Source organism: Pelodiscus sinensis, chromosome 1 (assembly GCF_052426305.1).
Source record: "Pelodiscus sinensis isolate ZL-2025 chromosome 1, ASM5242630v1, whole genome shotgun sequence".
Lineage (NCBI taxonomy): Eukaryota > Metazoa > Chordata > Testudines > Trionychidae > Pelodiscus > Pelodiscus sinensis.
The window spans coordinates 63829362-63853784 of record NC_143052.1 but is presented as its reverse complement, the minus strand read 5'-3'; the positions used below and the strand labels follow the sequence as shown (position 1 = coordinate 63853784).

At 44.9% G+C, this 24423-nt stretch overlaps 2 protein-coding genes across 2 annotated transcripts; both read left to right on the top strand.

The window, feature by feature from the left end:
* Positions 1-2300: 2300 nt before the first annotated feature.
* On the top strand, positions 2301-17893 carry TMBIM4 (transmembrane BAX inhibitor motif containing 4). The gene is made up of 7 exons (XM_006130194.5): positions 2301-2563; positions 4296-4404; positions 7460-7565; positions 11476-11509; positions 12106-12223; positions 13980-14025; positions 16579-17893. Exons 1-7 carry the CDS (start codon positions 2461-2463, stop codon positions 16783-16785), a joined length of 723 nt encoding a protein of 240 aa, XP_006130256.1. The 5' UTR covers positions 2301-2460; the 3' UTR covers positions 16786-17893.
* Positions 17894-19753: 1860 nt separating this feature from the next.
* Positions 19754-24170, top strand: LLPH (LLP homolog, long-term synaptic facilitation factor). The gene is made up of 3 exons (XM_006130195.5): positions 19754-19913; positions 20246-20437; positions 21791-24170. The coding sequence occupies exons 2-3, from the start codon at positions 20257-20259 to the stop codon at positions 21952-21954; spliced, it is 345 nt and encodes a 114-aa protein (XP_006130257.3). The 5' UTR covers positions 19754-19913; positions 20246-20256; the 3' UTR covers positions 21955-24170.
* Positions 24171-24423: the final 253 nt, after the last annotated feature.

Genomic DNA, 24423 nt, shown 5'->3' with positions numbered 1-24423 from the left:
TGGCACATTGTGGACAGGTGGACGAATGATGGTAAGTATGTGTGTGTGTATGATTGACAGATCCAGTTGCCTGGCTCTGCTACAATCTCCTAACTTAAAACAAATAAGCCCTGCACCAGCAACCATTACAGGTGTGCGACACAGGGTTGCTGCACTACAGAATACTGTCTCAAACACACTCTCTGTTAGGAGACTACCACTCTCTGTGGTGGCAGCAACCAGGCTCCTACTTCAGTCTATTAAGCCAAACAGCCTGCCCCAGCTGCCTGAAAGGGCCGACAGATAGACTGTCACTCTAGCATGCTGAGTTGCACAGAGGGCACACATGCAGAGAGCTCTGACGGGTGGGTGAACACCCCTTATAAGTCCTCTTTTTGCTGGGCAGATTAGAGTCAAGTGACCCACTTTCCCCACCCTTACCAGGCAGAGGATAGCGACAGGAAAGCTAGGGTTGCCAGGTGTCCAGTATTGACCCAGACAGGCTGGTATTTTTGCTTCCTGTCTGGTAAAAAAAATTAAGAAAATGTCCAGTATTTTCTGATTTTTTTTCCTGGTCAAGAGGCGAAAATCCCGGGTGCTTACTGGGTTCTGCAGGGGAGCTGTCCGGTGCAGGGAAACAAGATAGCGGACGGCCGCCAGCAGCCTGTTAGGGCCAAAAAGCCTCAAAAGCATTTCTTAAAGGGGCCATGCCTTTTTTTTTTCTTTTTTTTTTAATTAATTTCTTTTGCTTAACAACTCTCGGGGTCTTTTTTTTTCTCAACAACTTTGGTCTCCCCGTTTTTTTTCTCAACAGAAATTTTCCCCCAGTGATTTGTTTTTTGGAGGGGAGGAGGGTTGTTCGGTATTTTTGGTTAAACCATCTGGCAACCTTAAGGAAGTCTAACCACTATCTTTAACGGGACAAATCAACATGGTGGACATAAAAACAGGCACCCCTTTCCTGACACCTGGATACAGCCCAATTATAAACATGTTGATCAAATGTTTAGAATAATTTGTTATTTTTAGGTGCATTAGCCTTTTTAGCAGAGCTGACCCTGCCAATTTTTGTGTCTTACTCAAGCTGAGCATCTGCACCCCCACACTTGGTGCCTTTAGGGAGAGGAGGGCTGCACTCAGGGTTGCAGAGCCATTTGTGAAGGGTAGGGCAGGGAGATGGCAGGGATTGAGCCCATCCCCCCCCACTCACCAGCAGTGGAGGGAAACTGATCCCAGCCCACTCCGATCATGCTAAGGCAGACCAGGGCAGGATCCAGCCCACCAAGCCACCAGATCCGGCCCGCAAAGGCAGTGGGGAACCCTAGGTAGGCTCCCCTGCTTGCCCCTCAGCCCCATGCGACATGCAAAAACGAGGCTGCCGGGCTTAGTTTCTGTTTCAAAACTGGAGGAGAGGAAGAAAGCTTTAGGAGTCGCCTCTGCCCCCAGCACAATCCCATTGGCCCGTTTCTGGCCAGAATAATGGGCAGCCAAGAAGAAGCATGGCCACCTCTCCTCAGCTCAGTTATTCACTGAAGCAAGTGGCCAGGCAAGCAGGCTGACTGGGAAATGTTTTAAGCTCTGCAAGCCTTAGCTCTGCAGGCAGGCAGGCTGGTTTGGCTCCTGGCAGGTAAGTTTCCTAGCCACAGCCTGCCTCTGGCACCCCAGTCCCTCCCTGTGCCCACCCTTCCCCCCCCACTTAACACACCCAAACCTTCTGTCCCCTCTTGCACCCATACCCTCTTCTAGATCTGGCACCTCAATCTCCTTGCCTAGATCACAATCCCCTTCTACCCTTAGGTCACATCCCAACCCCCTGCACTTCAGTCCCCTGCCCTATGTCACAACCACCTCCTTCACCCAAATTCCCTCCCAGGCTCCCTCCTGAATCGTAATCCCTTAGCCCAAGCTCCCTTCTGCACTCAACCTCCATCCCAGCCCCTGCACATCCTCCATTAATATCAGGGAAGAGCGCAGCCACCAAACACGTCTCAAAATCTGGCAGTGAGCCCCTATCAAAAATTATTGCCCAGCCCTGTGCTAAGGGGAGGGGACTTGCAGGAAGGCTGCAAGGGGGGCGAGGAAATGTGGGGCGGTGCAAGCCGCACGGAGCCTAGTGGCAGGGACGGCTCCGCTTTCCAGGCACGTCCAGCGCGATCGTAGAAACACGTGGCGGCCTGTGGCTGCAAGGAAGCGTTTTATGCCCAAATGGGGGCGGGGCAAACACCCGGCCCGCAGCAGACGCGCCGCGCAACACGAACGCGAGCGCAGGGCGCAAGGGCTGTTGTTAGAGCCACGTGCCCACAGCTCCCCGCGCCAGCAGGCGGGCGGGGCTCTCGCTGCCCTGCGATCGATGCTCTCGGCGGTTCCGCGCCTGGCTCGGCGTCTCGGGGTTCGATTGTCTCACCCGGAAGCCGGTGAGCGGACGTGGGTGGCGCAACCGCAGTCGGACGGTTAGAGGCGCCCGGGCCGTGGACTGTGGCGATGGAGGCGGCGGCGGAGGATCCGCGCTACCCGCGCTCGTCCATCGAGGATGACTTCAACTACGGCAGCAACGTGGCCTCGGCCAGTGTGCACATCCGCATGGGTGAGACCCGGACCCCTTCGCTTGTGGGGCGCCCCTGCGGCTCCCGCCCCGCCCTTAGCCTGGGCTCCTCCGTTCCCTTCCCCCCGCTGCCCCGGGAGCGTGGTGGGCGACACTCTGGGATAGGGCAGAAATCCCCTGCGGGCCTCGCTCTGCTGCTTCCCCTCCGCTGGCACAGACTGTAAACACCCCACTGGTCTGCTCGGCTTTGGCTCTTTCGCTTTCTCTCTCCTGCCTGGATCAGGCTACAGACTGAGGCGCAGACATTGTAATCCAGCGCCTTTCAGTAGGCCTCAGTAGGTTGTTTTGATTAATAGGTTTTCTCATAGTACCCAGTCTAGGGTACAGCACTTATCCAGGATGAGTACAGTTCGGGAAAGGTGAGCTTGTTTTATTATCAAAAGTGGATTCAGATATAATTCTTAAGATTCATGTAAGAGGAATGTTCTGCTATCCCATCTCCTTAATCCATCACGGCATAGTTATAGCTTTAATTTATATTTTACACACACACACTTAATTTATTGAATACAATATATAGTTGTGCAGAGTCTGTAGGAAGTTGATGTATCACTTAAATCCAGGTTAAGCAGGACACAGGCCCTTGCATTGGTGTTTTGTTCAAGGGTGAATTTCACCCTCTGGCTACGTCTAGACTGGCATGATTTTCCACAAATGCTTTTAACGGAAAAGTTTTCTGTTAAAAGCATTTGCGGAAAAGAGCGTCTAGATTGGCACGGACGCTTTTCCACAAAAGCACTTTTTGCGGAAAAGCGTCCGTGCCAATCTAGACGCGCTTTTCCGCAAAAAAGCTCCGATCGATCGCGAAAATGGCAATCGGAGCTTTTTTGCGGAAAACAAATCTGAGCTGTCTACACTGGCACTTTTGCGCAAAAGTTTTTGCGCAAAAGGACTTTTGCCCGAACAGGAGCAGCATAGTATTTCCGCAAGAAGCACTGATTTCTTACATGAGATCGTCAGTGTTCTTGCGGAAAGTCAAGCGGCCAGTGTAGACAGCTGGCAAGTTTTTCTGCAAAAGCACCTGCTTTTGCAGAAAAACTTGCCATTCTAGACACAGCCTCCATGTTTGAGATACTGTCTCTTATCGGAACACAGGAGAGAGACTGTGCTCTCTTCTATTGAGATTTGACTTTTGTCTCAGTAGTTGATTTATTTACTAATAATCAGTTTGAACTTCAAGCATGGCTATGGAGGAAACATAAATGTCTAATCTGGCTTCTAGAACTAGAATAATTTTTTAAAAGTTTTGTCAGAGATTTGAAGTTTTGAATGAGGGGAAAAACAGCTACTATAGGTGTAGAAAAACAGATATTTTTTTCTTGACCTTAAGAATTCGGGTAGTGACAGAAGGCTACTAATATGAAGAGACTTTATTGCTTTAAACATGTGGGTCTGTTAATAAACATATTCAGTAAACTGAAGTCATTTGGGACTATGTCTCTGCGAATGCACGATTTTTCAGCAGTCTAGTTTATAGCTGTGTCCAGCTTGTTATATTTCCACATACCATGCAGGTGCATTAGAGTTTCCTGGGGAAAGTACTGCTACCATTTTTATTCTGTGATATATTTTTATGTAGTTCAATAATCATATCAGTTTCTGTTGCTTCTACTCTATATCACATTGCAAACTCAGATTTAATTCGCTGTCTACTTTAAATGTGATTCAACAGAGTACTCAAAGTTGACATGTCATTTTTGTTTCTTTATTTCAGCTTTTCTACGAAAAGTGTACAGTATTCTTTCAGTTCAAGTTCTTTTGACCACAGTGACATCTGCAATATTTCTGTACTCTACTCCAGTTCAGATATTTGTGAATGAAAGGTAAAGTTCTTAAATGAAGTGTAAGACTTTACAAAAAGTAAAATGTAGTTTGTTCAATGGCCACTCTGTAATTTGTAGGTGGGAATATATTTAATTATATTAAAATGTTTATATCTCCCAGATATATTTGGAGTAAAACACCTTCTTTGTCTTTGAATCTATAAGGTTTCTCTTTAACTGTATGCCTCTACTAGAAACCTTGTAATCTGACTACATTTTGTTTATTTTCTTTCCATATTTTTCTTTCCTGTCTTCTTCCCTATCTTTATCCTCTCTCTGCTGAGATAAATTCCTTAATCACTTCACATCTCAATAAATGCTTTTTCCTCTTATGATCTTCCTAAATCCCTGCTTTTCAACTCCACATTTGGAATGCTCTCTAGTTCAACAGTCACCATTTCTGGGTTCCTGGCCTTTGCTGACTCTCTGAGAATTATCCTGAAATTCTTCACATACCTGATTCTGTCTGCCTCAGAAATTATATCCACTAGGAATGTGAAAGATTAACTCCCTGCTCCAGCATCAGAGCCCACCATGGACAGGAGCTGCTCTGAGCATCCGGGGCAGCTTTTATCCATGGCAGCCTTGGTGTGTTGTAGGCTGGGGCTGCTCCAGCTCATGTCCATGGCGAGCCCGGAGTGTCACAGGCAAGGGCTACTCTGAGTGTTGGGAGCACCCCTGTCTGCAGCAGGCCCGGTGAGTGTCAGTAAGGGGAAGCTCAGTAAGCTCTGGCAGGGGGGCGCTGCTCTAGCCCTGCCGTGGTGGGTGAGGCTGAGCGGGGAGCACCCCTCCCTTTAATTGGTTAACTGATTCAACTTCACATTTAACTGGTTAACAAATTAAATGGGATTTTACATCCCTAATATTCACCTCTGTCCAGTGTTCCTTACTGTTGCTACTAGTGTCCCTTTGTCACAGCTGATCCTATTTCAGTTGGTTTTCATCTGTATTATTCCAATTTGGAACTTTCCCTCTCAGGCACTGTGCCCCATATGCTTAAGTTGGAGTGAATAAACCACATGTTCTTGAACAATGTAAGTTATACTGACCTAAATGCAGGGATGTGGACACTGCTGTGTTAGCTGGAGTGCTTCTCCTGCCAACATAGCTACTGTTGATCGCAGGAACTGGAGTACAGGCAGTCCCCGAGTTACGCGGATCTGACTTACGTTGGATCCGCAGTTACGAACGGGGCCTTCCCTCTCCCTGGTCTCCAGCAGACCAGGGAGAGGAAGCAAAGCGGCGGAACACGCGGGCAGCGGACAGCCCAGACGGCTGTCAGTTGGCCGCGTGCTCCGCGGCTTTGCTCTGCTTTGCTCCCCGTCCCCCTGGTCTGCAGGCCAGGGGGATGGGGAGCAAAGCAGAGCAAAGCGGCGGAACATGCGGCCAGTTGACAGCCCAGACGCGTCTGGGCTGTCAGCTGGCTGCGTGCTCCGCCGCTTTGCTCTGCTCCCCGTCCCCCTGGTCTGCAGACCAGGGGGACGGGGAGCAAGGCGGCGGAACATGCGGGCAGCGGACAGCCCAGACGTGTCTGGGCTGTCTGCTGGCCGCGTGCTCCGCGGCTTTGCTCTGCTTTGCTCCCCAGCAGACCAGGGGGACGGGGAGCAGAGCAGAGCAAAGCCGCGGAGCACGCGGCCAGCAGACAGCCCAGACGCGTCTGCTGGAGACCAGGGAGAGGGAGGGCCCCGTTCATAACTGCGGATCCAACGTAAGTCGGATCCGCGTAACTCGGGGACTGCCTGTACTCCAGTTCCTGCGATCAACAGTAGCTATGTTGGCAGGAGAAGCACTCCAGCTAACACAGCAGTGTCCACATCCCTGCATTTAGGTCAGTATAACTTACATTGTTCAAGAACATGTGGTTTATTCACTCCAACTTAAGCATATGGGGCACAGTGCCTGAGAGGGAAAGTTCCAAATTGGAATAATACAGATGAAAACCAACTGCAGACCAGGGGGACGGGGAGCAAAGCAGAGCAAAGCCGCGGAGCATGCAGCCAGCAGACAGCCCAGACGCGTCTGGGCTGTCCGCTGCCTGCGTGTTCCGCCGCTTTGCTCCCCGTCCCCCTGGTCTGCAGACCAGTGGGACGGGGAGCAAGGCAGAGCAAAGCCACAGAGCCTGAGGTCAGCAGGATAGCCACAGCGCGTCTGGGCTGTCCCGCTGCCCCTGTGCTCCGTGGCTTTGCTCCGGACGCCTGTGGTACAGCAGCTGGGGCGCTGCCGGTTGGTCCCGTAGTGCCGCTCTGGGCCCCACTGGACCAACCTGGCAGCACCCCAGCTGCTCTGCCCCAGGCGTCCTGATTCAGCCACTGCTGGTCAGTTTCAGCAGTGGCTGAATTAGGACGCCTGGGGCAGAGCAGCTTGGGTGCTGCTGTGTTGGTCCAGTAGCGCCGAGGAGAGGCGGCGCTACTGGACCAACCCAGCAGCACCCCAGCTGCTCTGCCCCAGGTGTCCCCAAGTCAGCCGCTGCTGAAACTGACCAGTGGCTGACTACAGGAAGCCCCTGCCCTGGGCTTGCTGGAATCAGCCACTGATCAGTTTCAGCAGCAGCTGAATCTGGACGCCAGTTCCGACTTACATACAGATTCAACTTAAGAACAAACCTACAGTCCCTATCTTGTACGTAACCCAGGGACTGCCTGTAATCAAGTTGATAGGAGATAAACTCGTTACCCTATCAGTTTAATTTCAGCAGCAAATTACTAGTTAATGTTTATGTTGATTTCTGTGCATAAAGTTACTCACATGGATTTGTAGAATCAGAGCCCATGTGTATAAGTTTTATAGATTTATTTACAGATAAAAATATTTTCTGTTTGCATATGTAGAGGGGTTATTTTTTCCCCTGCAAACACAAGCATAATAGATGACTGTTTTAGATACAGCTAATAGATCTCTGAACAGACTACATCTTTTTCTATAAAGGATTCTTATGTCCCTCAACTTAGTATTACCATTGACATAGAATATAAGTATTCACTTCTTAAGAAATTTGAGAGGGAGTAGTGTTACTACTTTTATTTAACTATGACTTTTCTGTGTTTAAATTTTACAGCCCTGCTTTGCTTTTGGTGTCTGTGCTTGGATCTTTGGTTGTGATTATAGCATTAACCCTGTACAGACATCAGCATCCTGTTAATTTATACCTGCTCTTTGGATTCGTAAGTATCCCTATAATCTCATTCTTTACATGCTCAGTGTAAATGTTATTTGGAAGCAACTTTTTAAAACCAATCAGCGGTGTCTAATTTATTTCATTGTACCTTTTTGGGGGGTGTAATATAAAATTCTCAGTCCTTCAGAATTTTTGTATGCTCTGGCTGCACTTAGTTCCCTGGTATCTTTCATTCAGTCATTTGCAAATTTCCTTATGGAAAGAATACATCATATTGGGCTTTAAATAGGCGTCAGCAAAGTTTGTTTTGTTTTAATATCTCCCTTGACTTTAAGGACATTTTTATTGTCTATAATAGTAGTGGGAAACTTGTGGCCCATTAGGGCAGTGTTTCCCAATTTTATTTGGCCACGGAACCCTTTTCAACTAGAAAGAATTTTGCGGAACCTCTGACTGACTGCGCACGCAGCGCTGAGTAGTCGCATCATCGTCCCACTCTGGCTAAGCTGGCATTACCCAGGGACACTTATCGTGGCGCAAACAAATTAAAATTGTTTTCAATAAAATTCAAAAATGAATGAAAATTCCATTCCATTACAATAATTCAGGTTGTAATGGAATTTTCTCACTGAACCCCTGTTTTCACTTTGCGGAACCCATGGGTTCCGTAGAACACCATTTGGGAAACACTGCATTAGGGTAAGACACCTGCAGGCTGTAAGGCAGTTTGTCCGTGATCTCCAGCCTTTTTAAGCATGAGATCACTCTTTGAATTTAAGTGCAATCCAAGATCTACCTCAAATCCAAATACCCTTGCCCTGCCTCCTTTGTGCCCCCTTTCCGAGGCCTCACCCCTGCTCACTCCATCCTCCCTCACTTTCACCAGGTTGGGGCATAGGGTTAGGGTGCAGACTCTGGTCTTGGATTAAGGGATCTGGAGTGTGAGAGGGTCTCTGAGCTGAGCTTGTGGCAGGCAATTGGAGTTCCAGAGGGGGTTCTAGGTGCAGGCTCTGGGAGGGTGTTTGGATGCAGGGGTGCTTGAGGTGCAAGAGGGGGTTCATAACTGGGGTAGGGCTTCAGGATGTGGGCTCCAACTGGGCACTTCTTACCTCAAGCTACTCCTGGTTGGTGGTGCAGTGGGGCTAAGGCAGGCTCACCCCTGCCCTGGCCCTGCTCCTCTCCCAAAAGCAGCTAGCAAACTCCCTCCATCCCAAGCCCTGTTGTTTCCCCTCTCTGCTCTGTGGAGATAGGATACCATGTGGGAGGATACCTTGACATCAGTGCTCCTCTTCTCCCTCCGCTGTCCTGCACAGCAAGCAGGAGGCCTGGGGATTGGGGGAGGCATTGCCAAGGCAAAGGAGATGTGCAGCAGTAGCGGGGAGAGGCAGTTGAAGTGCTTGCACTTGATAACCTCTTGGCCAAACCAGTCAGGATCACCTGTCAGCAGTTCCAAGATCTACTGGTTGGTGACCGCTGGTTTATGTTAAACCTCTGCAGGCAAAGCCCCCCTGCAGCTCCCAGTGGATTTCTCGGTGGATTGATAAGGTGCTGAATAAGATACACAGGACTCAAGGAAATTTCTGTGTTACCAAACGTACCAAACTTAAACAGTTGATAACTGTGGTCAAGCACAGTTACTGAAAGGGACTAATAGCAGCTTCCAGTGCAGAAGATTAAACTATCTATTTTCTCCTTGGTGATGAGTTTTTTTAACATGTTTCCAATCCAAAGAGCATATGAACGATCTAGTCTCAAATCTGGATCACCTTCAGGATAGTATATAACTATCAGTCTGCACATATGTAGAATTTTGTAGTTATCACAGTTACTCTGACTGTCTAAGGCAGGAATTTTCAAAGTTGGGTCACGGACCTGCCTGGGTAAGCTGTTGGTGAACCACAAGATGCTTTGTTTATCTAAGCATCAATAGGCACAGAGCCTCATAGCTCACATTGGCATGGACTACACCACTTCATGCAGCTCCCCTTGTCTGGAAATGGTGAAACAAAGCCAATGGGAGCTATGAGGCTCTGTACCTTTGGACGCTTAGATAAACAAAGTGTCTTGTGGCCCACCAATGGCATACCCAGGTGAGCCCGCAACCCAACTTTGAAAACTACTGGTCTAAAGTGGGGATGTAAGCGACTAGTTGATTATCTGATAAGCATAAGCTTATCCGATAGTCAACTAGTGATGTGACTAGTCGCTTCCCCTCCCTTGCTGCCTCTATCAGAGAGAGGCAGCAAGGATGGGGGAGGGGGAGCTGGTTCTGGGGGGGAGCTGGCTTAAAAGCCGGTTCCCCACAGCGCAATCTCCATGGAGGGTAAGGCAGGTAGAGGCACAGCAGAAAACAGTGCAAGCGGAGACTGAAGCAGTATCGGCTCGTGCTGCTTCTGCTGCAATTCTGCTTTTGAAATGTACAGAAGCCCCACTACCCCACTGAGAGTACAGGGCCAGTGAGGGAACTCCCCTGCTGGCCCCGCACTCCCTGAGGGGCTCTGCTTTTGAACTGTAGCAAGAGCTACAGTCCTAGGAGGCAGTATTCCATTGGAGAGTCAGTGCAGCCTAGCTTCCATCTGCTGTGCAGCTCTGCCCTATCAGAAATGGGGGTTGGACCTGTGGTACATAATTCACTGTGTCCTCGGTGCCTCATGTGTTTGGATGGGAGCTATGCTTCCTCAAAAAACTGGATACATGGTTGCTCCCCCCCCCCCCCCCCACCCCCTGCAGCTTCCCTGTCTTTTTTGGCAGGGATTCAAAGGAATTCTGCAGGGACGGTGGGGGAGCATTTTCTGCAGATGCACAGTACCACAGAATTCCCCCAAGATAAACATGATAAAAACAGGCAAGGTGCTGTTCTGAAAGTAAATTTTTCCCTCATGGTGTCTAATGAATATTAAAACTAAGAAAAATTCCAAGTTTTGTTTCAGTCCTGTGCCAATACACAGTAGTGGATTTGTTTTCAAGCTGGTTGGTCGAGGGAAAGGAATTAAGGACACAAGTTACTTCCCTCCCATAGTCCTAAATATCCCAGGGAAAGTATTTTAATACTGAAAAATATAGAGTGAAACTGAAAACAGTTCAATTATAATAACCATTCCAAGAAACCTACCTACTTTTTTATTGTTGTTTAAGGGAAACGTGTTACGCACATTACTTAAAACGGTCACGTACCATATATGTAGATGGGCTGTAAAATGCTCTCTTTTGGATAAACAAGAAGTCGTCCTGTGGCACTTTAAAGGCTAAAAGATTTATTAGAGCATAACCCACTTAATTAAGAGGGGTGGGTTTTACCCATGAAAGCTTATGCCCTAATACATTTGTTAGTCTATAAGATGCCACAGGACTCCTTGTTGCTTTTGCATATACACACTAATACAGCTACCCTTCTGAGACTTCTCTTCTGGATAGTAAAACACATGGTAGTTTCCTTTTTTTGAGAGAGAGAGCGCGCGCTTTCCATTTTAAAACTGGAAGTATTTTAACAAACATGTTTTTATAGCACATGATACATTCTGCATATAGTAAAAGATTATGTAGCAAAATTCAGGTTGAACCTCTCTAGTTTGGGACTCTCAGGACCTGACCAGTGTCAAATCAAAGAATTTGCCAACAATGGGAGGTCAATATTATCTAGCAGTATTACCAACTCTTTCACTGCTTACTGGGCTCTTAGAAGACATTTAGGAGTAAATTAGAGCTAAATAACAAAACAGAACACAGAGCCAGGACTGGTGGTTGCAAACAAACTTTATGGGACCACAAGAAACTAGGCCACACTCATGATAGGTGGACATCCAGCTAACTAAAAGCATACTGGGCCATGGAGATCGCTGGACCAAAGAGTGCCAGACTAGAGAGGTTCAACTTGTACTTAAACTACAAACTGGCAAATGTGTAGTGTTTCCATATGAATACTTTTAGTTTGTTTTTTTTTCTATTTCTTCTCATAGACCCTTTTGGAAGCGTTGACTGTTGCTATTACAGGTAAACGCTAGTCATTTTAATATTGCCGTTGGTTTCAGATAGAAATAGCAAAAAGAAATGTAAACATTGTACCCATTGCTGTTTAAAGCTGACAAACGTGAACTGGCTAGTGACGGAGTGCTTATTTTGGGTTTGCACACAACTTCAATACCTGTAGCAAAGTCATGGGAGCAGGAGGAGGAAATCAAATTTTAATAGGAAGAAGGAATGACTTGGGAAAAATAGATGTTTTAATTACGCTTTGGACTCCTGTGACTTGACTGTTAGATAGTAGGAGAAAAGATACCACTTTACCATTTCAAGAATGGTCTGAAAATGTTCTTAGCATAGGTGCAAAAGATTCAAGGTGTTCATTTAAGAAAGCTAACCCTATACAAAATGTGAAGAACCCACAAATGTAAAAGTATATGGTACATGTGCACTGTATATATCTGTCGCAAGATTGTTTGGTCAAATCTAAACATCTGTCACTTTGACAATCTATAAATACAAAAACCTCATCACAATGTTTAAGCATTTATTAAATAAAAAACACAGTTTTGTTATATTCAAAGCATACTATTTTTAAATGGTGATTTTCTTTTTTCTGTTTACAGTGTCACTTTATGATGTATCAGTTGTCTTACAAGCTTTTATTCTGACGACTGCTGTGTTTCTTGGATTGACTATGTATACTTTGCAGTCCAAGAGAGATTTCAGCAAATTTGGAGCTGGGTAGGTACCTTATGAAACTATTAAAAAAGCATAAGTATTACAGTTACAGGAATAAAAGTCAGGCCTACAGAAAGCTGAATTGTGTAATTGACTTAAGTGAATGTTATTGGCAGGGCTCGACAAATTATGGAAAACCCTATTTGCCAGACAAAAAAGGGACTCGCCACCCCCCCCCCCCGTGTTTTTTTAATGGCATAAATTCCTAATAAGAATAAGAACAGAAATTACTAATAAGTTATTAATAAATATCAGCCAAGTTATTAATAAATATCTTATAAACCTCTACCTTTTCCCTCTGCTGCCATGTCTCCTCCCCTTGCTCCATCAGCTCCCCTGGTGCCTGCTGCTCCCCAACCCCTCACCCTCCTCTGCTGTCCTGACTCTTGCCATTCTCGTTGCCCTCAGCCTTCCTGAGACCTGCCCCCTTCCACCAGCCCTTCTCTCCCCCCTGTGTCCATTCCTCCAGTAGCACCACTCTGATCATGTGAGCTACCCCTTCTCATCCCCTCTCCTAACACCTCCCTCTACACACCTGCCCTGCCTCTCTCCTCTGGTGCTGGTCCCTCCCCTCCCTTCTGCTTCACCCCCAGAATCCTCTGGCACCTGCTCCCTCCTGGTGCCTCCCCCTTCCCTTACTGCCCCTGCCCCCTTTGTCCTCTTTTTCCCTGATACCCACACCCTCACCACCCTCTGCCCCCATTTCCCTCATGCCCCTGTGCCCTCACACATGCCTTGCTCCATCCCTGCCTTCCTCATGCCCACCCCTTCTTTCAAGCCTTCTCCCAGCACCTCCCCTTCCCCCCTCTAGCCTCCAATGCCCTTACCGTCTCCTCTCCCGGCATCATCCTGTCCCCCCTCCTGCTGACACCTCCCCTCCTGCCCTTTTCCTCATTGTCTGTGCTTGACCCCCTGGCATTTCTCTCTCCTGCACCCCTGTCCCTTGGTGCCTTCTCCTTTCTTCTTCTTCTTCTCCTGACCTCCTCCCCTCCCCTCCGCTTCCCTCTTCTCAGCACAAGCCCCTTCCCCTCCGCTACCTGGCTTCTGCCTTCCACTTTGCGGGGTTGCCGGAGCCTTTTTGAATCCGGTGGTCGCTAGCTGCGACGTCAGGACACCACGTCATGCCAGCCCATCTGCCGGCATCCCGCCCTCTGCACAGAGGCAGCCCGGCACTGGGAATCACCGCACTTCCCCCTTCCCAATGGCGCTCTGCTCCTCTACCAGCCGATAGATTGGATGGGGTCATGCCGCCCGTAGTGCGGGCATCGGCCAGCCCATCACCATGGCCCACTGGGCCAGTCTGCCCCTGCACTCGCCAGCTGGTAAAATCTACTCACCGCGGGCGAGTGTATTTGTCGAGCCCTGGTTATTGGTGTTGTGAGTTTTGTTTTTTGTTATTATATAGGCCCCTCCTTTAGCACATAGTTTATTTTGTAGTTGTGCTATTTGTCAACAAATATACAAATTCGAGTATTAGCATTACACAAACAAATGATTTATTCATATTTTACACTGAACTATCGAGAACTTTCAAACAGTAAATCATTAACAATAGTTTTCATTAATACCTACAGTAGAGAAATTTGATGTTATGGTTGGCATCTTAGAAGTGAGTGGATGGGTGGTGGAGTTTGAGTGTGTTTCAATGTATTGGCAAAAAAACAGAGTATTTAAGGTGTTTTTCTGTGGGATGAACAAATTTGAAGAAAATTTTGAAAAATGCTGATATCTAAAACACAAATGCCTTTTTCTCCCCCAGGCTGTTTGCTTGCTTGTGGATTTTGATCCTCTCCAGTATCTTGAGGGTAAGATATTATATTGTGTTCAGGTCTAGAAGTAATTGTTTGAAATAAGTTACTAAAACAATATTCTTGACACCTAATTATGCTTTTTAAAACAATACAGTTGTTAGAATAGGACATGTTTGAGATCCTTTAGAGAGTGAAATCTATACAAATCTTGGAATGGAATTATCAAAAGTACCAAAGTGACTTAGGATCATCAGTCCCATTTTCAATACATCTTCACTTTCAATGGCACTCCTAAGTAACTATGGTACTGTTGATAATTGTATCTTTGATCTGTAATAAGACAATATATCATAGTGTCTCCAACTAGTTAACTATAAGGGGAAACACTACAAGTTAATATAGTAATGATGAATTATTTGTAATTAAACTGTTAAAGTGTAATGCTCAGTCAGAAATTTGTAGAAATCTTTCATATTGTAAGATTAAAAGCAATAGGTATTTACTGATGCAATCTATGATTGTTATTTGTGAGGGTTATGTTGTAATTTTTTTACTACAGTTTTCTAATTGAACCAGGCAAACTGGCTGAAACTGTAGTAAAGTTGACTGAAACTGTCAGTCAAATAGATGAAAATAATTGGTTGGGTGGGAAAGTCAACATGTTTTTTTGAAAAGGGAAATCATGCCTCACTAGGGATGTGAAGGATTAGTTGACTAGTCACACACTCCACCCCTTTTTTGCCTCTATCAGAAAGAGGCAGCAAGAGGAGGAAAGGATGGGGTACTTCAAAGCGGCAGTGCTGCATGGAGCCTGGGGCAAGATGCAGGACTCCACATGGCACTGCTGCTTTGAACATAGCTGTGGGAGCCCAGAGTCAGCTCCTTGGAGCATTTCAAAGTGGCAGCACCGCACAGAGCCTGAGGTGAGCGGGGAGTCCCCAGCTGACTCCAGGCTCCACATGGTGCTTTTGCCTTTAAAAGTGTATCAACAGTCCTAGGGCTGTTGCTATGCTTCAAAGGCGGAGGTGTCCTGTCGATGCAAAATGCATCAACTATTCGATTAAACAGTTACCTGAAATTTAACATCCCTATACTTCACCAATCTATTAGAATTCCTTGAGGGGGGTCAACAGGGATGTGAACAAGGGGGATCCAGTACCTAGTCTACTGGATATACAGTGTACCTAGATTTCCAGAAAGCTTTGACAATGTCCCGCACCAAAGGCTCTTCAGTAAAGTAAGTTGTCATGGGATGAGAGGGAAGGGCCTCTCATGGATTAGTAACTGGTTAAAAGATACAATACAATACAAAGGGTAGACATAAATGGTCAGTTTTCTGAATGGGGAGAATTTACTAGTGGTGTTCCCCAGGGATCTGTATTGGGACCAACATACATGAAATGGAGAAAGGGATAAAAGGTGGCAAAATTTGCAGATGATACAAAATTGCTCAATGTAGTTAAGTCCTGTAAAGAGCTTCAAAAAGGAGTGGGCAATTAAAGTTCAATGAAATTCGCTGTTGATAAATGCAAAGTAATGCACATTGTAAAGCATCATCCCAACCATACATATAAAATGATGAAGTCTAAATTAGCTGTTGCCATTTGAGAGAGATCTTGGAGGTATGGTGGATAGTTCTCTGAGTACATCTATTCAGTGTGCAGCTGCAGGCAAAAAAAGCAAACCATGTGACTCACTACAAAAGAGATACATAATAAGACAGAGAATATTTTATTGCCTCTATATAAAACCATGGCACATCTGCATCTTGAATACTGAGTGCAGGTGTGATCGCTTCATCTAAAAAAAGATACATTGAAGTGGTTCAGAAAATGGCAACAAAAAAATGATCTGGGGTATGGAACAACTGCCTTTTGAGGCAAGATTAATAAGCATGGGACTTTTCAGCTCAGAAAAGAGACAACTAAGCACCATGGTCTTATTCTTGAGTTTTAAGGACTGCTAAAGCAGAATGCTTAGTTCCTTTTTTATGGGCAGTACTTTGTGCCTTCAACAGCAGTTTAGGCCTTTATCTTGCAAACACTTCTGTACGTGCTTAACTTCACTACCATAAATAGTTTTACTAAATCAGTATTATATGTGTAAATATATTGAATTTTGAAGTAGATAATATCTAATCCACTTATCTCACAAGAATGGTGACACTCACCTAAAACTTCAGTGGTGGGGATGTTAATTTGAGAGGGGAAAACAGAAGTGTAGAATTTCTTCTACTACTACTGGCTTTTAGCAATATGTATATTCCTGTTGAAGGGCAAAATCAGGGCTGCCAACATAGGGGAAGGGGGCAGTTGCTGTGGGTGATTTAAAGGACCCAGGGCTCCAGGCTCATTAAGTCACCATCGGAGCCCCTGTGATGTGGTCTGGGTGGTCCTGAGGGTTAGCTGCACCTCTTCTGGGGAACTTGAAGCTGAGGCCTTTCTCCTTCCCCCCACATTGCCCAAGACCTGGTGAAGACTGTCACCAGCCCTGGGCAAAATATTTACGATTGTCTAACTGTAGTTCTGTTTTAATACTGAAGTGCCTTTATATAAGAAATTTCAACTTACAAATGTTTTTCCTTCTCGCATTATCATTTTGTTATAGTTGTTTTTCTATAGTGAGACAATAGAGCTGTTGTTTGCTGCTGTGGGAGCGCTGCTGTTCTGTGGATTTATCATCTATGACACTCATTTGCTGATGCACCGACTGTCCCCTGAAGAGTATATATTGGCTGCCATCAATCTCTACTTAGATATCATCAATCTGTTCCTACATTTGCTGCGCCTTCTAGAAGCATTAAATAAAAAATAATTCTAAGTTGTCCATAATGAAACACCATCATAAATAGTAAAATTTGATGTATAGAAGGTTGTGTCTAAATAGAGTTGGTTTTGATGATGTACAAACTACATTATATTTTTGAGAATAAATCATACTATTTTCCACTGCATGGTTCCTGACACTTTTTCTTGAAAATAAAATAGTTTTATGTAACTGATGTATTTCTGTTCAAAATACATATTTTTACTTTAATTGCAAGATGCAGTCATTTGTTACTTTTGTAAAAGGCTTCCTTTTTCCCAAAGTAGCTTTTGATGAAAACGCTTGTCACCTTCTGATAGCTCTAATATGTACTGTCAGAAAATCCAATCATTTTATTTCTGCTATCCTATAATTTTGCAGATGATTAATCTGTCTGGATAGTATAACATTGTCTCTTCATTTTGTTGTTGTATAGTGATGTTTTACATTAGTTAAAATTCTATAATTCTAAAAACTTATATTAATGGGATCTTGATTTAACAGACTTGGAATTATTAACCAGTATAATGTAACTACACTTCTTTGAAATGATTTTAATCTACTTTGATTTAGAGCTATGTGATTATTTTATTAGCAAGGAAAAGTATATAAAGAACAATGCAAAGCGCTAGTGCTCAATTATGTATTATCTTTCATCTGTTGATTAACATTAATGCCATTAAAAGAGGGAATGTAGTTTGTGTATAAAAATGTTGAATCAGTATTGAATAATAAATATGTATGCAGTATAATTGGAAAAATCTTAATCCTAAAATGTGTTCATCTAGCTGTATGGATTTGAGAGCTCCAAAGATTAGAGCGAACTATACATGTAAACTATTGCTTAGCAGCAACATTTGTTACTTGGAAGACCTTGATTCTGGTATGAATGTGGATTCTATTTTCTAGAAATGTTGGAAATACCAGTGAGGACAAAATAAAGGGAAGCAAAGTGAAACTTATTTTTCGCAATAAAGAACTGGAATAGTTTAAGATCAGGTATGGTTTTGGGTTACTGAGATGTTGGTAAAGGAAGACTATAAATAAATGTGCTACCTGTTTGTACTTTGAACTGTATGAAGAAATATAATAAATTTTAAATGCTGGGTAATATGGACAGATCTCAATCTCTGAAGTTACTTTTATATTGTGTGTTTACTGTTATTTTTATCTAGAAAATAGTACTTTATTTTTCCTCAGGTTTATCAGCAAATAAAATGTTTGTGTTTAATTATTTAGTATTGAAATATGATCAATCATTAAACAAAAGACTAACTTTGCTATCCTGCAGTATAGTTATGTATGTTTATTCACTTCGTCATGCTCTCAGAGTACAGGCAGTCCCCGACTTACACGGATCCGACTTATGTTGGATCCGCAGTTACGAACGGGGCTGCCCCGGAGTACACGGACTGCGGGACCTCACGGTCCCGCCGCCCGTGTACTCCGGGTGAGAAAAGCTGCTCCGCGTCTCCCTGGTCTGCAGACCAGGAAGACGAGGGGCTCAGGCAGCGGGGCAGCCCAGGCGCCCCGTGGCTGTCCTGCTGCCGGCGTCCTCAGAGGCTTTGCTCCCAGTCTCCCTGGTCTGCTGGTCTCCAGCAGACCAGGGAGACTGGGAGCAAAGCCGCGGAGGACCCAGGCAGCGGGACCGCGGTGCGTCTCGGTCCGCCGCCTGTGTCTTCCTGGTCTTCTGGGGTGGGGGGGGAGCGGGCGCAGCTAGTACCCCCCCCCCCCCCCCAGCAGACTAGGCTTTTCTCCGGACGCCTGTGGCAGAGCAGCTGGGGCGCTGCCGGTTGGTCCCGCAGCGCCGCTCTGGGCACTACTGGACCAACCCAGCAGCACCCCAGCTGCTCTGCCCCAGGCATCCTGATTTAGCCGCTGCTGAAACTGACCAGCACTGACTACAGGAAGCCCGAGGCAGAGTTGCTCTGCCCTGGGCTTCCTGGAATCAGCTGCTGATCAGTTTCAGCAGCAGCTGACTTGGGGATGCTTGGGGTTCTTAAGTTGAATCTGTATGTAAGTCAGAACTGGCGGTCAGTTTCAGCAGCGGCTGAATCTGGATGCCAGTTCCGACTTACATACAGATTCAACTTAAGGACAAACCTACAGTCCTTATCTTGTACGTAACCTGGGGACTGCCTGTATGTCTACACTACGGGATAAACTTGAATGAAGAGACACAACTTCAGCTACATTAATTGCATAGCTGAAGTCAAAGTACCTTAACTTTACTTTTGGCACTGTCCACACTGCAGGAAGTCCAAGGGAGAACATTCTTCCTTTTATTTTTCTTACTTCTTGTAGAATCACGACTACCAGTATCAAGCGGAGTGGTCATCTCAGTTTGAATTAGTGTGTCTTCACTAGTCCTGCTAATTTGAACCCTGAAAGATCAATAGCTTCAATCTTCTCAGTAGTGTAGACATACCCTTAATTATTTTTAACCTGATGTTGGGCTTTTTACTACATATTTTTCAAATTAGTTTCTAAGGCAGTAGCTTGGGTCATGCTCTGTGCTGTTCCTGGGCAAAGTTTCTAGTCAGTGCCTTGCAGTCAGGTAACCCTGTGCCTAACTTGGCCTCTGCAGAACCAGGGGTAGCATGAAAAACTTAAAAAACAACTAATAGTCTAGCCCAGGAAAGCTCATGACACCAACTACATGTTTTGTTAGTCTCTAAGGTGCTGCTAGACTATTGGGTTTTTTAAGTTTTTTTCAGTTACAGACTAACTTGGCTACCCCTCTGAAGACCCAAGGCCAGCCGAGATCTGGATGCAAGGCTGCAGTGGCTGCCCAGCAGCTCCCTGGGAGCCTGAGCCTGTGGAGGGCTCAATAGCCCAGCCTGGGGCCCATTGTTCCCTAGGGGCAGAATGTTGCGCGCGCACTTCCTTTCGCAGGAGAGGCGTTTGCTGCAGCTTTCCCCCCCCCCCCCCCCCCCCCCGCAGTTCCGTCTTGCCCTGAACTGGTTAACTCAGGGTGGCAGGGGCTGCCAGGCTCCGCCCTCTGCACGCGTCTCTACGGGTTCCAGCGCTACTGGCCCGACCCGGAGGTCTGCGCGTGCGCAGAAGCACCGGAAGACAAGCAGTGTTGCAACTGAAAGTCGGGCGCGTGGAGGAGCCAGCTCTGCGCAACTCTCGGGGTGAGTGGATTATGGAGCGCGCGCGGCTCCCGCTGGCCACCTGTCGCCGCGTGCTCGGCCGGGACCTTGGGCGGGCGGGCGGGAAGAGTGTGAATGGCCCCACTGAGCGCGGCGGGGCGGTTCTGGCCTCGTCCGCCCCCGCGCGGGCCACGCTCCTGCCCGGAGAGGTTCGGCTGGGCGGGGTCAGCTCCGGCCGTGGCCAGCGGGGGAGTGGGGCAACCTGGCGCCCGCCCGCCCGCCTCTCCGCGCGGCGCCCCGCAGGCCGGGCGGGCTACCTGTGCGGTGGCCGGTTCCGGAAGGTCAGTGGTTGGGTTTCTGGCCCCCTCTCGCAGCGAGCCGAGCCATGGCGAAAAGCTTGAGGAGCAAATGGAAGAGGAAGATGCGAGCCGAGAAGAGGCAGAAGAACGCGCCCAAGGAGCTCAGCCGCTTGAAGAGCATCCTGAAAGCAAACGCCGACGTGGTGATGGCGGAGGTTAAAGAAATAGCGACAGTGGTTACCCCCGAGAGCGCCCCGGATCAAGGGGGTGAGTTTGATTTTAATGGTGCGGTGTTATTTAGGTGCTCTGGAGGAAAATACACTCCAGGGGCTGAAATGTACAGGGTTCCTGGCTGGTACCCCCCTCCAGCCCTTCCACAGACTCCCTGTGTGCCACCCTCCCTTCTCTCTTTTGTGGACTCCTTTGAAACCACTTCTTCTCTTGTGATCTTCCCCCTTCACCGCTTTTCTGGGTTTCAAGCCTGGAATTGAGTAGCATGGGGAATTTCCTTAAAATAGGGTTACCATATTTGAAATTTCAAAAAAGAGGGCACCCCTGAGCAGGCACGTATCTATATCAGCATCTACAAACTCACTGTTATATTATTTGCTATATATGTGTGAGCTGGTAGATACTGATACAGATACACTCCCTCTCAGGGGTGTCCTCTTTTTTGAAAGTTCATCTGTATCAGTATCTACCAGCTCACACATATATAGCAAATAATACAACAGTGATATGGTAGATGCTGATATAGATACATGCCTGCTCAGGGGTGTCCTCTTTTTTGAAAGTTCAAATATGGTAACCCCACTTTAAAAAACCCAAATAAACTTGATTTTCACTCTAGTTGGTTCCAGTGGCCCTTTATTTCACCCATCAAAATTAGAGAAAAGACAGCACCCGTCGTCATAGCTCTGAACTTTAATATTCATTCATATTTTTTTATTCTAACAAAAGTGTTCATTTACTAGGTTCTGCTCCTAAATTCACTGGGTTTGCACATTCTCTCCCCTGTCCAGGAACTAGTTCCTGCTCTCAGCAACTGATACTTGGCTTGGGGAAGAGCATCTGTCCACAGTGAACACTACAGATTCTTTTGCCATGGCAAACAGCGTTATTTGGAAGGGATCATCCTATTTTCATTTTTGGGGGAGAACAAAACATCTCTTATGGAAACTGCAGATAATATTAATATAGAAACTAAAACTTTGTGGGATGTGTGAAAAAGGATTATTATTTTGGTTACTGTTTGTAAATCTAGTGTTTCTAAGTACAGGTTGAACATCTCTAGTCGAGCACTCTCATGATCTGATAGGTGTTGAGCCATGGGAAGTCAGTATTGTCTAGCAGCATTACCAACATTTCCACTGCTTACTGGCTTAGAAGACATGTAGGGCTAAATAACAGCACAGCACACTGAGAGCTAGGACTGGTGGCTATAAACAGACTTTATGGGACTGTGGGGAAACTTGGCCAAACCCATGAGGAATGGTTATCCTACTAACTGAACTCATGCCAGGCCATGGATTTTGCCAGACTAGAGAGGTTCAATCTGCATTCTATGAGAAGCTGATTCAGATGTTGATTTTTTTTTTGTAAATGCTCTTCTTTTTTCAGATGAAGTTAAGATGGAGACACAGGTTAAAAGAAACAAAAAGAATCTTTTAGACCAAAATGGACAATACCCAGTATGGATGAATCCCAGACAGAGGAAGAAACTTAAGGCAAAACGGGTTAAAGGGAAAAACAAACCCAAGATGGCCAAAGGATTAGCATGGTAGCTATGAAGAAATTTGAATGTTGGAAAAAAGATTATATAGACAATGGAGACTACCAAAGATTAAGAGTATTTGATCAGGTTGGGTCCCAGCTACTAAGTGTAAATTATCAGTAAGTCTGGAGACTGTTAGATCAGAAATTGATAAGAGACATTAATTTGATATCTATTTAATTTTAAAAGAAAATAGTTTCACCTGCTTGTGACCAGTATTTGTAGTTATGCATTTTTAAAATATTATTCTGACTTCTTGCTGTGTTGGCCTTGAACATAGAAACAACTGGAGAAACATGGAATCACTTATGTACAAAGGAAAACATGTTTAATTTTTCCTGTAATTTTACTGAAGTTGTTTTAATATTGAAATATTAAATTATGAAAGCATATTATGTGGCTTTTAATAGAAAACTATAAACTGAAATTCGCTTAAAAAAAGACTATACATTAAATCATCTAAAGCCCAACACCAATAAAAATGTTGCTGGTGATTTAAAAAAAAAATTCCAATAGAAATGGTTATTAAGGAACGGCATTACAGTATTTGCAATTCATTACAGCTCTGAGACAAAATAGAGTTAATGGATTTTCATTGTCCATCTGAGAGATTTCAAAGGCACATTTTCCTGAACAGTTGTAATATAGGTAAATAAACACATTGGCAATACATGTGACTTAAGAAAAAGAAAAAAAAAGTAGATGCCCTTAATTTGGTGTTCCTGTATCATACTTCACAGAGTAGACACAAGAGCCAAGTGTTGTGTGATAACAGAGCAAAAGCTGTTTTCATCCAGCTACATATTAATTACAGTATAACATTTCAGTTATTAATTCACAGTAATATATAATGACAATTTTGAGTGTTATTCTTTACCTTTTATATTAAAAAAAAAAAAGCTCTTGCTTCAAAAATGGATATAATTAGGATCCCACTCATACAATATGATGCCCACTGAAGGATCTTTTGCCCACAGATCCACATTTGTGTAAAGTATATTGCTAGACTGAGACCTAAGTATTTTGATTACCCAATGGTTATGCATTGGTATATGTAATTACATGGTAATCTTGCAATACAAAGGAAATAAGATTCATGCTTTTAAAAATAAAGATATCCACTTAGAGTAGTACAGTATGCTAAAAACAAATAAATGTTGGACATTTTGGGTATAGTCATAAAATTAAAATGTTTTAGGTTTTTAAGACTATTTTTTTAATTAATTAATTTTGGAAGGACTAATCTATTTTTTTTCATTGCTCACATAAAATCAAGTGAGAATGTACCTGCAATATAGAACACTAAATGCATAGATGTTGTTAGGAGGCAGAAGGTGAATGTCTATTTGAACATTATATTTGGGTCTGTTTCCTATAATGAGATTTCAGACTTGTTCTGGTTACTTAAGTAAATTGTTATAAGATTACCAAGTATTGTACAGTTAATATATATTGGCATTTGTACTTTGAAAATGTATTCATCTATGTATTTCATTACAGCTGTCATACTGCAAAACAGAAAATGCCACATGTATTTCAATATCAAATGTGAAAAGCCTTTTACATTTGAATTATCTTTAAATTAGCTAATAAAGAGAATATCCCGTCTTTAAAAAAATACACACAATTTACTGAGATTTTAAAAATGACAACCAGTTTGTATTTCTTCAATATTCATTCAATGGCCCACATTCTGTCTTGTATGTGTTCACCCCCACGAAGGTTTAAGGGTTTCTCAGCTGTAACTAAAGACAGAATATGGCTGTTTTTAGGACCAGCAGAGGGGGCTCAAAGCTTTGCCTTGTTTTTATGCTCTTCCACGAAAAAAGAAAAGAGATGATAAAATCAGGGTAATTTCAAGCTCCAGTATGCCGGTCTTGAGAGAGAGGAATCAGTGATTGCCAACTGTTCCAGGTTGTATAGACACGTGATCCAGGTATGCCCTGGCACTCTCGATTTAATCTCTTCCCCATGTTCTACTTCAGCCTTTATTGATATCACTACAGGTAGGCATGAGCTGGAGCACTGAGCATTTTTCCAAGATTGAATGCTGTCTCAGGAAAATTGTCTTATTCTGAGGAGCATCAACAATGAATTGGGATGGGTCTGATGCCATATAACTTTATTTTGAATATACAGTCCACACCCCCTATGCTTTCTTGAACAGTTGTTTGTATGGCGAAGGTGTGAGAAGTCTAATTGCAATAAAGTGAAGGTTTGCTTATAGACTTTGTTTTTTCCTATTACATTCCAGCTCGGCTTCCCCCTTGATATTTTTATACCTACTGACTGTTGTTTCACTACCCCCCCATTTTTTCCTTTTCTCTTCCCCCCCGCTCCCCCCCCCCCATTTATTTTAGTTCTGCACATCCAACACTCTGGTCATCTGAAGAAGTGGGCTGTGCCCACGAAAGCTCATGATACCATCTACATGTTTTGTTAGTCTTTAAAGTAATACCAGGCTATTGTTTTTTAAGTT